The 17,053-nt window shown below is 47.9% G+C and overlaps 4 protein-coding genes across 4 annotated transcripts; 2 read left to right on the top strand and 2 right to left on the bottom strand.

Moving 5' to 3' along the window:
- Nucleotides 1–592: 592 nt before the first annotated feature.
- Pdw03_4300 (Acetamidase/formamidase family protein) lies at nt 593–1,546 on the top strand (the record flags this gene model as incomplete). Its single annotated transcript, XM_014675806.1, has 1 exon — nt 593–1,546. The coding sequence occupies one exon, from the start codon at nt 593–595 to the stop codon at nt 1,544–1,546; it is 954 nt and encodes a 317-aa protein (XP_014531292.1).
- A 4,625-nt stretch (nt 1,547–6,171) lies between these two features.
- Nucleotides 6,172–9,220, top strand: Pdw03_4299 (ATP-depentend DNA helicase, putative; the record flags this gene model as incomplete). Its single annotated transcript, XM_014675807.1, has 2 exons — nt 6,172–6,540; nt 6,602–9,220. The coding sequence occupies 2 exons, from the start codon at nt 6,172–6,174 to the stop codon at nt 9,218–9,220; spliced, it is 2,988 nt and encodes a 995-aa protein (XP_014531293.1).
- A 3,973-nt stretch (nt 9,221–13,193) lies between these two features.
- Pdw03_4298 (Cyclin, N-terminal) lies at nt 13,194–14,554 on the bottom strand (the record flags this gene model as incomplete). The annotated part of the gene is made up of 2 exons (XM_014675810.1): nt 13,194–14,279; nt 14,342–14,554. 2 exons carry the CDS (start codon nt 14,552–14,554, stop codon nt 13,194–13,196), a joined length of 1,299 nt encoding a protein of 432 aa, XP_014531296.1.
- Nucleotides 14,555–14,741: 187 nt separating this feature from the next.
- Pdw03_4297 (uncharacterized protein) lies at nt 14,742–16,610 on the bottom strand (the record flags this gene model as incomplete). Its single annotated transcript, XM_066100706.1, has 8 exons — nt 14,742–14,809; nt 14,995–15,056; nt 15,125–15,175; nt 15,236–15,280; nt 15,380–15,384; nt 16,030–16,060; nt 16,111–16,136; nt 16,584–16,610. 8 exons carry the CDS (start codon nt 16,608–16,610, stop codon nt 14,742–14,744), a joined length of 315 nt encoding a protein of 104 aa, XP_065956106.1.
- Nucleotides 16,611–17,053: the final 443 nt, after the last annotated feature.

Here is a 17,053-nt window from a genome sequence, read left to right as displayed (position 1 = left end):
TAGCAAAAGAAGGAAATTAAGGGAATTAAGGGAATATACAACATAGGAAATACAGGAAATGTAGGTTTAGAAAATTTGGGTTTTTCATTTCCATTTAATACTTGAAATTTGTAAATTGTCTACTTAGAAAAATACTTAAAAAATTACAAAAGTACATTGTATAAAATGCTATCGGGTTCTCCGTGACCCTTCCCCGCCCTACAAGGTCGTCTTATCGCATCCTCCTCCCTTTTTTCCCTTCAGGATTCTAGTCCAATGTATCTATTATTATTGAACCCTCAGAGGCTCCAGGGGGGACACAACCAATTTGAAAACCCGTCAGACTACTTTAGGCAGGCGACTCAAGTCTCGGAGTGGAGCTGGCAAAAAGAAGCATAAGATCCGACTCTAGTCACCTTCCAGAACGGTCAACCCTGCAGAGGATCTCCCGAGCGAGTTAGATACAAAATCACCCGTCTATTCCACTGAATTATTTTTTCTTTCCCCTCTGATCCAATTTTTCCATTTCCGTTATCGCATGCTTGTCTGTCTTTTATATCTTGTTTCTCTTCAACGATCCTGAAAGAAATCCGGGAACCCTCAATCATCCGGCATGGCACCAAAGGAATGGAGTAACTTCCATGTAGGAAGAGAATTTAGCCACCAAAAGTGGTCTCGTCAAAATCCCCCCAAGTTCACCGTCTCTTCTGGGGAGACTGTCTCTTTTGATACTATCGACAGTAGCAACGGCCAACTTGACACCTCATCCAAGGCCTCAGCAGTCAAGACGTTGGATCTCGACCGAGTCAATCCTGTTTTTGGCCCGATCTATATGAATGACGCTCAACCCGGCGATGTCCTGAAAGTGGAAGTTCTGGACCTTCAGGTTGCCGACTGGGGCTGGTCCGCCATCATTCCAGGTTTCGGTCTGCTCAGTGATGAATTCCCAGACCCCGAGATCAAGATCTGGGAGCTGAACCGCGAAGCAGGCTTCGCCCAATTCAAAAACATGCGGATTCCCCTGCGTCCCTTCCTCGGATGCATGGGTCTTGCCCCGGCCAACGACGAAGAACTCTCGACTGTGCCACCCACAAACGCCGGCGGAAACATGGACTGTCGAGAGCTTAGCGTCGGCTCTATTGTCTTCCTTCCCGTCCAAACCGCTGGCGCCCTCTTCAGCTGCGGTGACGGTCACGCTGCGCAGGGCCACGGCGAGGTCTGTGGCACCGCCATCGAAACCCCAATCCGCGCTACCCTCCGCTTTGAGCTCCTCAAGAACCAGCCCTGGATGACAGCTCCCCAATTCCAGACTCCTCCCCGCGCCCAAATTCCAAATTCCATTCCTGACCTTGGAACCTACGGTGCTCTCGGCATTGCTCCTGACCTGTACGAGGCTGCCAGAAATGCTACTCGGAATCTTATACAGTGGTTGGTACAGACTAAGGGTTTCACTCGCAGCGAGGCATACATTCTTGCTAGTGTCGCTGGTGACTTGCACATTGCTGAAGTTGTCAACATGCCCAACTTTGAGGTGGCCATGACACTGCCCCTGGGCATCTTCTCTTGATGAATTCAGTTTTTCTTTTCAGTTTCTTTGGAAGATATCCTTGATTGGTTCCAAGAGACCATAAGCTGGCGTGATACCCTCTTGGGAGTATTGATTGGTTTTGTTGTGATTTCATTTTGATTGGACGCATATTGGTGTGGCTGGGATGGTGTATTTGCATAATTCAGGACAAGCGTTACTCAAGCGAGCATGATTTTCTTGATGGAGTCCTTCTATTTGACCGACGAATCTATCGTTACCTGATCTGTACGCATTCTTTTCTTAGTAGAGTGACTATCCTATGCGCCATACCGAGACGGTCTCAGCTGCCACTCTTCTGAGGGCGTGGGTATGCGCGAGTCGGATCAAGGTCAACTGCAATTCGAGTTCACACGGACTCCACTCTGTGCTGAGTCTTATAGATACTCTCTAGTTACCGGCTTGATGGCCGTTGCCAATCCAAATGAGTTTGTATAATTTTTTTTTCCCCATGCATCTCATTAACTCAAATTGAATACTGTGGAGATTCACTCTGGTCTCTTGGTTCGAATAATTTGATGTAAAAACATACGTTAAACCAACAGATTGTGTTCAAAGAAAATGAAGTCTTACGACCCATAACTAAGTCTGCCAAAAAAGGAATCCTCCGTTGTATCCACAAGCCTAGTGTCTCGACATCTGGCGCCTCGATAACATAGGTATTGTTTCTCATGTGCATAGTGATCGTCGAGTATTAATTAAATCGGCGGGCCTCGGCGTATGTGGATAACCAAAATGGCCCGTGCGCTGATATCGTTACTGCGCAAAGAGCAACATAGCCGCTCGGTGTAGGTTACAGTTAGCATGTTATAGATGCTTAACACACTTTGAGGAGGCGTGGGACTACGAAAATTGAGAGACTTCTTATCACTGTTCTTTGAGAATGCATTTCTAATTAAATCTCTATCCCTTCGCGGCCCCGGGGCTGTCGCCGCTTGTAGGGTTCCCGATCCTAGTCTATACGAACAGGCTAAAATACATCCAGTGGTCCATGACCGCAACAATTCCAAAAAGTAAAATTGCTGGCACAGATTTCGTGCAATTTCGGTGACGAATTTGTGGGGGCCAGATCCTGAGGGTCATTCTTCGCTTCGGCCCGCATACGATTTGCCCTGGGAAATTGGTACGGAGAACTCCGTCGTCTGACTAAACATCTCAATTGATCTATTGTTTCAAGTCAGAACTGATGGGAGAGATGAGATAGGAGCACTGAGTATAGCAGGGGCACTATGTGAGAACAGTTTCAAACTAGCTGATGCCGAGACATTTAGACTACGCTTGGACGGAGCATTTGGTTTAATATCACTAGCGCAGTCACAGGCATTAGCCGACGGATTTAATTCCGGGCAATTTGTCAGTTCGGAGAAAAGCCCGCTGGCGTCGCGTCGAGGCCTATGTACCCTTGCTGTCCCCACTTCGAGATCTAGTGCTCGGCCTTCTGTCCTGTCATATTGGCTGTTGGACAATGTGAACGCTTATCCTTGCGTACCGTTCCAATTCGGTCGAGTTTCGACCATCACCAGCTTATGGGTAGCAATTGCCCCGTACAAGCGAGGACGTTGGATTCATTCCATTTCGGATCTCAGGGGAAGCGCAACCGAGATTAATTTTGACACTTGCAGGATTACAAAAATAGGAAATTTTCTGTCATAAGGGAATAACATCCTTGCTCCATCCTTGCCTTTCTCCGAATTAGTAAGATTTTTCTGTGCACAAAAAGGAACATTCTTTCTGTCGCTGTCATTCGCTGTCATGAGTTCAGCGGTGGCATCCACGACTAGCGATATCGCTCCCATCGATATTCCCTCCTCAATATGTTGACCCCACTGAAAAGGATTCACTCTATGCCGGGCACGAGCTGAGGATGTGTAACCGCGTAACAGATTTATGGTACGCAACGGATCGAAGGCCTTTCCCTCCATCATGGCTACGTCATTGACGTGTCTAAAAGAATTAATCAAATGATAATTTTGATGACGTTTTATGCTTTTTTTATATGATAATACCAAAACCTTTAACAAGTAATAAAGGTTCTGGAAAAGTTTATTTTATTATTTGAAGTGAAAAGTATTTGATACTCATACTTATTGGTATAAAATTGTAAATTATAATATATAATACATACTTATTATGATATTGTGATTTACAAATATAATGACTCTTGTGCCGCCCACTTCGGGAATGGAGACAAGGAGAATGAGAGCCTATGCCTATGGCCAATATCAGGATCATTGGCAACGTCAATCTACTGGCCCCTGGAGCACGTTTCACTGTAATCTTTCCATGTTGAGTGCATTCTCCCCCGAGCTAGCTGCAGAGAAGGTACCAACTTCCCAACTTCTTAAGGTCCCTAAATTAGCAACATGCAGGTTTTAGTGTGCTAACTAGTTGGTTTTAAAAATTTCATTGCATATAGTTATAGCTAGATATCCAAACATGAAAGCTTCATCAATTTGTTATTTCCTACTTCACTTCGACCCTTTGCTTACAAAAGTCAAGCGATCTAAGAGGATTCGAATTTTATATTGGAACTAAATCGCAGATGACACCATGAACACCAAGACAGCCTCGTTCCTCGTAAGCCTACCTACTTACCGAGTATGCGCTGCAGCTTTCTCTTGCCCATGTTGGCGACGTGAGCTAACAACACTTATACTAAGACTTCTTCACGCCTTGCCAAGACACCAGAGTCAGCTGTCCAGTCGGAACTGAATTATCGAGATAAAGTTCTGCAGGACTGTCGATGACCCAGAAATGCACAAAGTCAGAACGTCATGTCGCGCATGAGATGGATAGAGCCAAGGCCTAGACCAATAAGAATTCTGCTCAAGTAGTGAAGAAGCGAGCGGCTAACACTAAAACGGAAATGGAAGGTCTACAACAACACTCTATCCGACCTGCGTTTTGTGGTCTAAGGGTCACAAGGGCCACATCGTCTGATGCCATTCATTCCGCGGTCCTCTCTTCCTCACGGGGTCATATGGCAAGTCTATCCAAAAGACACAAACTCGGCCATTACTACCTCTCGAGCTTCGCCACACAATAATGGGCCGTGCGTTTTTGGAATCTTCAGGTCTGTCCCGCTTTGCTTGAGCGCTTGTATGAGATAGGCAGGTCAGAATTCGGAACGGCGGGAGACATCGGGCCGATTGCCGGTGAATAATCTAAAGAGAAACCTCTACCAAGACGAGACCCGAAGGGCTTTTTAAACAAGTCACGCGACGATATCGCCGAGGCACGGGGAGCACCTTTCAAGTCCGAGTTTAAGTTTAGTGTGCGTGTCAGATAAAAGTCCCAACTCCGGACTCCGGACTCCGGACTCCAGATACTTTGTTCATCTAGATCCAACTCCATATCATCTTAGCCTGGTTTCGAATTTTGCGTCTTGGTCAAACCTCGGGGTTGAAATGCGATAGTGACATCTAGGTGGCTGAAGTCACGGCCTGGAAAATTCTATCATCCTGTACGTCAATCCTTTTTTGATGAGTTTGCTATTCGATTCTGTGCAATTCTAGCACTTGGGACGTACTTGCATGTCACGCGATCTCGGGGGGGGGGGGGGGGGGGGGGGGGGGGGGCAGGGGGGGTTTCTTTCATCCGGAATCTAGATCGTGTAGCTGCTCGAAACCCTCTTCATGGGGTTCGCTGTAACGACGAAAAATCTCTTTGAGTACTCCGTAAAGGAGCTTTACATTACTCCGTACGGAGTACTGGTTTCAACATTCTGCTGCTGGTATGCTACGTCCTGCCTCAACTGGCCTTTGACCGAGTGGCGTTTACTCATTTGTATAAAAGCTCCTCTTCCCATTCGTCTGGTTCTTTGGAGCGAGTGGAATTGGAGATGTCACCTGCCAAAGTCGGTCATTTCACGGTAGAGTTAGGCAGAGGGGCCGTTAGTCTTGCAGAACCAAGTGTATGGCGCTATCAACAGATCAATAAAAACCTTGGTTAGCGTAAAGCTTATTAGTTGGCAGTGGTAACTATGTTGTAGAGACTAACCCATGTCAGTTGTTCTTCCGGTGGTGTAGATAGTGAAACAAAAGCACGACTGGCAACACTCAAGAGTAGTTATGTACGCTTTCGTCCACGAGAATGTTATGAATATGCCCTGAAAATGCTCAGAAGGAATGGTGTATTGCCAGGCACTTATTAAATAGAAAGCGATTAAAAATATGATGACTTGACGGCCTATCTGAATGTCACTTTGAGTATGCATCAGATTGTCAAAGCACTGTAATTTCCGTTTCTATAGTTTAAAGAACATTTAAAGCTATCATCAGGTACCACGAGACCATGCCAGTCAAAAATCCGGCATGTAGTATGTTTATTTTGCTACCAGGCTGGACGTCACCTCCCTCTGTTCAGCCCGTAACCATCTACTCCGCGGAGGTCTTCGGGGCTTGCCATTACAATCCCCCCCTCCATGCCTTTTGATATCTGGATGAGCAAATTATCACAATAATGAGAGACAGGTAGCAACGTCTACTTCCATTAATTCTTCCAAAAGTCGACAGGTTCAATGTAGAGCGGAAGTGTCACATGACATCGCGTTTTCTCGCGTCTCCGCCTCACAGGTGCCTGAGCATTGGTCAAGCACCCCACATGTCATGGATCCGATTTTAGATGGCTTGAATCATGCCCAGCGAGAAGCTGTCACTTCATCCGGCTCGATCTTACAAGTGCTCGCACCCCCGGGCTCAGGTAAGACAAAAACATTGACTGCACGCGTCGCGTACCTCCTCTCACACCACGGATACCAACCACACGATGTTATCTGCTGCACATTTACTATCAAAGCTAGCCGCGAAATGCGGGAGCGGCTCGCAAAGCTCATTGGAGAAAAGCTCGAATCACGCTTGATTCTGGGCACTTTCCATTCCATCTGTCGCCGCTACTTGGTTAAGTACGGATACTTGATCGGCCTGCGGAAGGGGTTTGGCATTGCGGATTCGGATGATACCCGCGCAATTCTCAGAGTACGATTCGCACTTTTGGGATTGGATCAATTCGTTTCATCATCTCTAACTGGGACCGCAGAGAACCATTAAACGACTGAAGTCTAGCATCGAAGTCAAGGCGGCGCAAGGCCGAATTTCTCGACATAAAGCACATGGACTCGGCCCTGATGCCTTGGCGGATAGAGCCAAAGCAGAGGAGATAGAGCTAGTTGAGATCTATCGTGCCTATGAATCAGCACTGGCGGCCTCCAATCTCTTGGACTATGATGACCTCCTTCTGCGATGCGGAGATCTGCTCCGGGACCACCCACAATGTGTCTCAAATGTGCAGGCTGTCTTGGTGGATGAATTCCAGGACACCAACGTCATACAATATGAACTGATGAATCTATTCGCATCTAAGAACCGACGGATCACCGTCGTCGGAGATCCAGATCAAAGCATCTACGGATTTCGTTCTGCGGAGATCCAGAATCTCAAGCGGATGCAGCGGCGATATTCAAACACGACGGTTGTACTTTTGGAAGATAATTACCGTTCTGCGGGGTCTATCCTGAATGCAGCCCAGGAAGTGATTGAGCAGGATACGAGTCGGCCTGCAAAAGCACTACTAGCTACGCACTCTTTCGGAACCTTGCCCGTGCTAAGAAGACTTCCAACTCCCAGCGCAGAAGCGCAGTGGATGGTACTTGAGATCAAGCGATGTGCAGCGATGACCGGCGGTCTATTGCGCATGTCTGACTTTGCTGTTTTGCTTCGGTCAGCTTCGCTTTCTACACAAATCGAGACGGCCTTCGGAAGAGCCGGTATACCATACAAGATGGTTGGGGGACGAAAGTTCTTTGATCGAACTGAAGTGAAAATTCTTCTCAATTATATGAGGGTTGTGGGTCATACGGGACATTCGGACGCGTTGATAAATATTGTGAATGTTCCGCCACGAAGGATTGGCGATGAGACAATCAAGCAATTAACTAGTGGTGCGGAGAAGGCCAAGATTCCACTGTGGGACTACATCAAGGATGTCATTCAAGGGCGCCGTTCAACTGAGAAGAAACTGCAAAAGGCCGCAGAGCAGGGACTTTGCTTTTTGGTCAAGTTGATTGAAGCCTCTAGACAGAAGCTGCAAGAGTGTGAGGATGCATCCGCTCCACGTGTTCTGATTGAATTCATTGCCGAACGTCTCTCGTTCCAGGAGTATCTCATCAGAACCTACCCCCTTGATGAAGACAGTCGCTGGGCTAATGTTAAAGAACTGATGCATCAAGCCAATGAAGTTGCGGCGTTTGAAGGGGAAGAGGTTGACAAAGAAATGGATCTCCCCGAAATCGAAGGTGTGCAGCAACAGCATGCGCATCCTGGCGAGGAGGCTCTGACTCGTTTCCTGGCAAATGTAGCCTTGGCTACAGAGATCACAACCAAAGAAGAAACCAAGGACGGAGACCAGCCGTCAGAGAAAGTCACCATTTCCACTATCCACGCTGCCAAGGGCTTGGAATGGCCAGTCGTGTTTGTTCCCGCAGTGTACAACGGGAGCATTCCCCATTCGCGTGCAGAGGTGGTAGAAGAAGAGAGACGATTGCTCTATGTCGCAATGACAAGAGCACAGGCCTTGCTATACCTGAGTGTTCCTATTCGACAACCCCGGCTAGGAGAAGGAGAAGATAGTGCCACCACGGTGACGCCATTCCTTCCTCCCAAGTTGACCAAAACGCGATTTCGGCCAACGGGGCCGTCTCTTCATGAGAAGGTGGTGTATGCAATCGCCGATATCTTGCGTCGACCTCGGCCATCTTTAGACGACATCTACCAGGGACTCGAGTTTCTTCCATCGACACTGGATGACCGATGGACAGCCGAGGGTGAGGAAGACCGCAGCACATTCGATGACACAACTAACTCTCATGACACCTCTGGCGAGCCCAATCCAAAGCGACGGCGGTCGGACATGAATCAGGGGCCCAAACCAACTACGTACATCTCATCGACCGGGTATACCATGAACAACTCGACAGGGTTTACTATTCCTACAACCGTTTCATCGGGTTTTACGTCTGCCAGGGATTACATAGCGGCCAAGCCCGAACCCTCCGCAGAGTCAGCCTCAAAGCCTCCGGCGCATGCCGAGGCAGATGCAGCTGGGGCAAGCAAAGTGAAACCTCTCAGCAGCGCTAGCCGTAAAGACGGACTCACACAAGCAAGCATATCCAACTTCTTTGCAGGCCCAGGATCCCAGAAGAGGGAACCAGTTCAGTCCAGCTATCCTCAGCCACCACCATCCCACAGATATGAAGGGCTACCGTCGCAACACCAACGCTCAGGGGCAAGCATCGTACCATCTACTCTATCCTCGCACCGTGTTCAGCCTCGGCCACTTGTTCCAACACGGCCGACCCTAGATCCTACAAATCTCAATGGCTACACGTGGCTGGCAGCTCCATCCAAACCAACTCTGAAACCTACCAGGATTCCGATGACGCAGGAACAGAGCGGCAACGCGACTTCCTTAGGCGGAACAGCCGGGCCAGACGAGGTGAAACCCGGACGCTCCACCCGCGGGTTCCAGCCGGTATCGACGTTCCACAACACGACGATGTCAATGGTTCAACAAGCACCACGGCGGACGTTGGGAATTCGACGGAGCATGAATGGGTGGCAAGATCGGATGAAGCGACAGGGCGGTGGGCAGGCGAGCTGAGACGATTTACGATTTCCGGGCGGGCTGGTCTCGAATCATGACGGTATGGGGATGCCCGTGTCCACGGGACCAGGTCAGAAGGGGATAATCCACACGCTTCGCAATCTCATTGCTGGTTCAGGCGTTGCTAGGGAAGCCCACCCGAGGCATACTTAGCTTGGAAAGTGATTGACCTGGAAAGGGCTGACTACAGGGCCAGAATCTCGAATTGGAAGGAATGACGCACATCCGTGCAATGACTTGTTTTATGCAATGCTATAGTCAGATGCATCTGTACCTTGTTGTAGATTTCATCCTCTTTCCCCATGAGATGACCCTGATTCGGGACGGGCAGATCTTCCGATGGAGCCTAATGAGATTAGGCCTTGTTATTCAAAGAGTATCACCGTACGGGAATATACGAAGTACTCCGTATTTCGTGTAGAATAATCGAGATGAGATTTTGGACGGTGTCTAGCGGTGTAAACCCCCGTTCTTCATTTGTGGACACGCACCTTGTACAGCCGCCATTGGCGCAGAAGCAATCCTAGCGGTGAGGAAGCGAGGAATCCGCATTGAAAAGTTCTTAATTTAGATGTTTTTTTTGTCAGACCAGTCCAATTCTGTAAATAGGTGTGTTCGAGAAATGGCTGACTCATCATTATTGGTAAGATTACCGTTACCAAAGTTCCAACTACTCCCCTTCATCACTGGTTGCCCTACTTTCGATCGACCCTCTAAGCCAATGATTCAATCGGACATCACCAGGCATCGAATACGTCAGGGGCGCATCCATTCCGAGCTCTTTTTGACACCTACAACATAACTGTGTGTTCCCCAGAGTGTAGATCGGGGGGACGCTCAATGTGGAATGGCTTGCTATACAAAAAGAAGACGTTGCCCTCGAATCCATTTGAATGATCAACCAAACTACAGCATATCAACACTAGTGTCTTTTATGCAGTTCTCTTTTCGCTATTGTCGATATCCTATTTCTTGTCCGTATCATCTGCTCATAATTCCATCCGGTGGGCCTCACTTGACGCTTTCTATACATAAATATCTCTTCGTCGCTTTGCCTCTTTGCCTCTTTACTCTCTCTACCTACCTCTTCTAATACCTCCAACATCCCTCTGATTCACTTCCATTTCCATCTATAAACGACAACCCCAAATCACCCTCTAATATCCCTCCATTCACAATGCCACACCCAGTGAACGACTCCAATTCCACATTAGCCAGCAGGGGCAGCAGCAACGATCAGGTTGTCGCCACCGAAGTCCGAAGTCTAAGTATGCCAAGTGCATCACACCCCTGTCCCCGATCTCCAGATTCAGCCCGAGCTAATGCAGACACTAGCAACCAATCCCGTCCGCAAGCCCCCGGTGGTCGTTCACAACAAGGGTGGCCGACTATATGACGAGACACGACCGTCTGACTGGGACAAACAACGCTGGAAGTAGTTCTTTACAACCCGAAGTACCTCCTAGACATTGCCTCAGTTGCCGTGCATACGAAGGTTCGACTCGAAGGAGACGCGGATACCATTTTACACGCGGGTTACAAAGGCTAAAAAGAGCATCAGACCATTAGAAAAGGGAACGAAAATTGGCTCAAAAAAAATTCCCCAAGAAATTACCCCCCCCCCCCCCCCCCAAAAAAAGTGAGGCGATCTACAAACTTGAATTTGGGGAGATCACTGGACACCATAACCCCCTTTTTTTTCTCGCCCGTCGCCGCTCAACCCCCCTGACCAAATCGGGGCATCGGCTGGTCTGATTTCTCTTATGTTGTAGGAGTTCTCGGATTCTCGGGGCTTCTGTGCCGTTTTCCCGTTTTCACTACTTTGAATCCCTGCATCTCCCCGGATTTTCGCGTCTCCACTCTTTCCCCCCTTGTATCATCGTTCTGGAATTCCCAAGGTGTTTGGCCGACTTTGCCTGGTCTCTTTTCTCTCCTCTCTATTCTCAACTAGGGTTCACTCTTCGTGATCTCCGAGTCTTCCCTTCTTTCCCCTTCTACCTTGTACCTTCTACTCTTCCATCTCTACGGGTTACCGTTGAAACTTGACATGTTTACCTCTCGTCATTGCTACCTAGCAGCTCGCTGGTCATGCTGTGGGGGCTAACTGGGCTGACACCCCCCGATTTGTTTCCGTTGTTGATTTTGATGCATAGCGTGGGGGGTGCTGGATCCGCTGGATCTGGATTTATGGCGAATGGGTGAAATTGTATTCCTAAGAGAAAGATTTTGGGTTTTACCATCAATTCTGTTTTCACTTAATCTGTTCTTCTTCTACTTTTGTAGACCAATCGACATATATGGTTGAATGACTGGATCAGTGGATGAACTATCAATCCATGATCAATTCGCCTCTTTCATGCATGTGTGCCATTCCGAACATTAAAGGGTCAACAAGTTATTCCAAACCTGATTGCCAGTAGCGGATCTTAAGCATAATGACGCCTTTCCAATGATCTACCTCTAATTCGGCCACATGAGCCTCTAGCGGAGAAGGGAAAGTCTCAAAAGCAGCACTTGATCCTAGCTGGTTCTTTCTTTTTGAACCGCAGCAGCAATTGGTAAGTGTTAGGATTACGCGGGGGAGTGATGTGTGATTGGACGGCATGGCCTTTATAGATGTTGTTGGTTGTCCGTCAGACATCATTGGTCTATACATTGTACACACAAGTCTCGAAAACAGCAAAATGTATATATGTTTATACACGACTTAGTCTGACTGGCCTGAATGTTGGTAGAAAGTATGGCAACAAAACAGAGGGCTAACAGTAGCTATATATCGAGAGAAGAGGCGACATGTGTGCACTGATGAATCATAGACGAGGGTTACCACAGTGTAGCTCATTAACGGAGAACCCAAAAAAAAAACAAAAGTACAAGAGTCCTACAAGACCGAAGACAATCTACAATTTTAAAACATCCAAAAGTTCAACGAAAATGGGATATAATTCAGGGCCAAGCGGCAAAACCGAAACCCCCATTCTCAAATCCACACAAGAGATAAAAGATAAAAAGGCGCCTGGCCCACCATCTCGGGCAATGGATGACGGACAAGCATCCAGAGCATGTGTCAAGGGCTAGATACAAAGGAAGAGGAGAGCAGAGGGGAATGAAAAGGCACCTTTGAAGTCCAGCTAAATTTGGACTCGGTGGCCGTTCCTTCCCAGAACACATGTCATTTTTTCTGGGTTTTCACACTTTTTGAGCTTTTTTTTGTGACCTCGACGAGTCTGCTCTCTTGACGTATGAACTAAGTGGATGTCATCAGACAGGAGATGGATTGATGCACGTTGAGCAGGAGAGCCGACACGAGGAACGAGGCACATGAAAAACGGGCTTGGGGGCGATTTTGGAGGGCGAAGGCACGGGGGTCGGGGATTGGTAACGCGATTGTGAAAGCAGCTATACCGCAAAGGACTGTGTAGATGACAGGGGAGTAGGGATATCAAAAAATGCAACACCAGTTGGTGCGCAGAAATACAGGGTGTTAAGGGTGCGTAGTGTTCCCTGACAGATAGAAGTGAAGTTAATGTGACGAGGGGAGTGGAAACAGCAAAATGTATTCTTGAAACAAATAAATCAACATGGCTCGCGCTCGCAATGCTAGATGGTTAAGTCAAGTGCAACCGATGACCCAAAACGAATGGGCATAGGGGGCAAATGAGAATGCAATTTTTGGAACAGGAAGTGAAGGGCTGGTCTCGACTCCGATTCCGCGGAACCAGAGCCGAATGCAAAGCGGAAAGGACGAAAGTAGATGCAGTGGAGTTAGGAAGATATGGCACAGGCCGACAGCTGATGTTGAGCATTGAGTATTAAGATAAGATATCGAGGTGTATCAATGCAGGATAGGATGCTCCTTGGAGTCAATCGACGACGATGAGAGAGAAAGGAAATGAAGTGCTGAAATATGTGCAATAACCAGATTTAGTTTGGATTGCTGTTCGTTCCGTCGTTTCTTCGACATCCCACCCTAATAGGTCTGACTCATTCCCATGTGGGTTGGTGCCATAGGGAATTGCTGCAGCGCTACTTGTTGAGCCATGTACAAAGCCTCCTGCTGTTGCTGATATGCTTCAGTGTTCATGTATTGTAGCTCAGCGGATGGTGCAGGGGAAGGGGAGCAGCCATGATGGACAGTTGGCATTCCGCGGGGCATGTCGTGATTCGCCATTTGTGCATGGGCATGCGAAAGCGCTTCGTTGTCCGGTGTGATGGGAGGGGTAAGGTAACCGTGAGGAATAGCTGTCAGCTGCTGAGACTTTTGAGGGGTGGCGAGGCCAATCTCCCCATTGTACGGCTTGGACTCAATAGGAGTCTCAACCGGAGGGGTGCAACGTGCGTAGGTTGCCAGCGAAGCCTGGCGGTTGAGGAAGTGTTCCATGACTTTGGAGACCCGAGAATAGTGAGCGGACGCGTACTTGCGGGCGACCACGGTGGAGGGCTGGTGCAACTGTTGGGACAAGGCAACAAGAGTCATCGAGTCATACTGCGATGACCAATGCGTGTGACGGGGCTGCGGGCGATTTAGGATGCAGCGCGACAATGCCAGAGCGGCACGAGCAAGCTCGGATGATAGCTTGGCGACAAAGTCACGGTGGAACAAGGAAATCTCCAGGATGTACAGAGCCATGTGTTCCACCTCAGGGTCATAAGCATCATCCAGAACAGCGTGCTGCAAGAAAGCATCCACGGTTGGGTGTCCAATAGACCAGCCAAGGGTTTGGAGGACATGCCATTCCATCTGGGTGAACATATCGTCATCGTAAAGAGAGCAGCACATCGACTTCAACTCCTTGATGGTGGGAACACGATCCTTCTTGTCATTGTACTTGGCCGCGATGAGTAGAGCTGCACAGCCAACCAATTGGTAGTGACGCTTATAGACCACACGCTTGGAGCAGTATCGGTCCAAAAGGTTGATCGCCAAGAACAAGGTGGACGGCAGAAGCTGAAACGCCGTGTGAGCCTCGATCAAGAAGTCTAGAAGGTATGGTCGCATGAACCACTGGATCTCGGTTTGAATATCAATGGACTCGACATCGGGCAGGGTTTGGTTCTAATGCGATGATTAGGTTAGCCATGATTAGACTTGTAAAAGACGTGTCTGGCCAAACTCACATCCATTTCCAACATGTGACTTAGGATATCGTCCCGAAGCTGCTCACTTGTGAGGTTGGACAGCTCATCCGCCATGACATACTGACGCTCACGAGCTATCTGCTTGTCAAGCTCCTGCTTCGCCTGTCGCTCTTGCCGGATGCGACTTTCCATGCCGTACTCTTCTTCGACGAAAAATGTGGGACAAGGGCGGTAGTTGCGGTGGTAGTCCATGATTGCAGAAGAACTGAAGGAAGGCACAAGGTGATGTTGAGCTTTGTTTTGCCGAGTTTTAATGAAAGGATGCCTGAAGAACGGATCTATCAGGCAACGACGGAATTAAGAGAGTGACAGTCGTGATATTAGTGTATTGAAAGAATGAAAGATGGAAATGTTGTCACGATTAATGAGTGAATCAGCGTTAAACGATAGTTCGATTGCTGGGAAAACGTGGCCGGAGGTCAGAGGAGGAGGTTTTCGAAAGTAAGGCTGAAGGAAATTAATATTAGCGGAGGCCGGCACCAAAAGAGGTGATTAAAAGATTGTAATGTCCGAGTGACGGGAAAGCAAGAGAGCGTGAGATGGGAGAAGCACAGCAAGGTAGAATGCAAAGATGTATGGTGATATTCAATCAAGAGACAGAAAGGGTCATGCCTCCTTTGGAGAAAACTAACCCAGAAGAGAGCCTTTGGGTGAGGGCACAATGCAACCCTTACCGTGACGGCAAGACTGGCATCTAGGCAGGAATGATCCGGTGAATCAAGATTCTACTGGATGCCAACGAAGAGATGAGTACGAGTCAACGTCTTCACCCCTAGGCTAGCGTTGCGGAATGTGGAGTGTAGGAGAATAACCCTATGAAGGGGGTCACAACTATCAGGGGGGTGTCTTGGTAACGGAATGGTACGAACTCACAGTTCACGAATTAACGAGATGAATGAAAAGGGCTCAGAGATGAGACTGATAAAGAGATTCTTAGATGGAAGAAGTGATAATGGTTCAAGTGTGAAGTCCACGTTGAAGGAGACAAGTGGGTTTATATCAACGATTCAGATGAACAAGTTCTAGAATAGGCAACAATGTCAGTCAGATGTTCGTGAACAAGTGCACTCGCAGCAGTCGACAGTCCAAAAGACAATGCCAGTCAACAACTAAGTGTCATGGAATATGTGGTGTGGCAGCCTGATCGTCGCCTCGAAATCCGGCATGCGCAGTAAGAGTATGGCATTTTCATCGACCCCTTAACATTTCCACGTTGGGAGATATAGAAGCATTCAGAATCCTAGGTTGAACTCTGCCGAGACATTGCAGGTCAAGCAGAAAGATATGCCTTCCACAATTGTGTTGGAGAATACAATTCCCCGCCTGCAGGGGCACCACCCTTAATCGCTCAGTAAAGCATTATCACCATCTCTGGCTCTCGGCGTGTGTTGTTTCGGTTGAGAAGTGATACAGGATCGGAGGTATAAGAGGTTGAGGATGCTGGATGCTTGGACACGGCTCCGAGAACATATACCATGACTGGGGCCGGTGGGCCAATTTTCATGCACTTTGGAAAGGAATTTTTTCGTGTGGGAGTTTGTTCAATCTCTTGGCTCATGTTGAGAAAATTCGGGGATCCGTTGCTCGTCTATCCATCGAGGCGTTCCGGCCTTGACACACCATGCACATCTCCAAAAGCACCAGAAAAAAAAGAAATTCTTACTCACCCAAAATTTAAAGCTCAGTGCCAATCTGATACTGAAAATGAATTCGTATCAACAAACAGTCAACCTGAATGGGGTTCCTACGCTGTCGCTCGTGTAACCGGCAGGAGCTGGAATAGGATGTCAAAGTCCGAGGATCAGGGAGGCACCGGGCGGACAAGGACGAATGATCGCCGTTTGAATTAACAAACGTCGAATTGGAAAGTCCAGTACGAAGGTAAAATCGACTTGACTCGAGTACTAGTGCAGCGGGCTGAATGAGATTGCGTCGACTGGAATGTCGTCGAACCGTAACTCAGCCAGTAGACCAGACTCTAGGGTCTCCGCAAGATTGGCAAAGGGGAGGAAGGGGGGGAAAAAGGGGAAGAGAAAAGGTCTGAAGAAAAGAAGGAGAGAGGTACAAGGAGGAGGTTTTGGACTTTCTCTCTCCAGGCGGGTGTGGGAAGAGAAAGAAGGAAAAGGAAGAGGTTAAGAAGGTGAGAAGACACGGAGATGCACAGAGAGCTGGTTGTATGGTAATCCACGAGACAGAGAGTGGAGGCTGAAGGTTAGCGTACAGCGTACAGTAAATTTACAGTTTCCATAATTTACACTGTAATCCCCAGGGGAAGGACTGGTAATTTTGATAGGTAACTAGGGCTTCTTCTCTGCAAGGACAGAAGACAGGAGTTGAAACCTGCAAAAAACGGCTTGAAACTGGATTTCTTATTTAGAACTTGGGTTTCAAATATGGAAACAGGCACACAGATATAGAGGAACAGCGATACTAAAATAGGATATTCAAACAATATGCACTTTTTTAACCAAGTCGAAAAATGACTCAATTACTCGAGGATTCATATTCTAGGGCTATCTACTCTGTAGTATTGCCAGAAATCCGATGTGTTTTGCATATAACTTTGAAACTCGAACATTGCGTTTTCAACCGTATGCCGCGACCCAGTCATTTTCCTAGACTAGTAATTTGAAGGACTTTCTTCGACGGTGGAGAGATCTCCGTCGCTACCGAGACATTTCAACCTTTCAA

The sequence above is a fragment of the Penicillium digitatum genome, chromosome 1, assembly GCF_016767815.1.
Source record: "Penicillium digitatum chromosome 1, complete sequence".
Taxonomy (NCBI): Eukaryota; Fungi; Ascomycota; class Eurotiomycetes; order Eurotiales; family Aspergillaceae; genus Penicillium; species Penicillium digitatum.
This window is presented reverse-complemented; position numbering and strand designations above follow the sequence as displayed.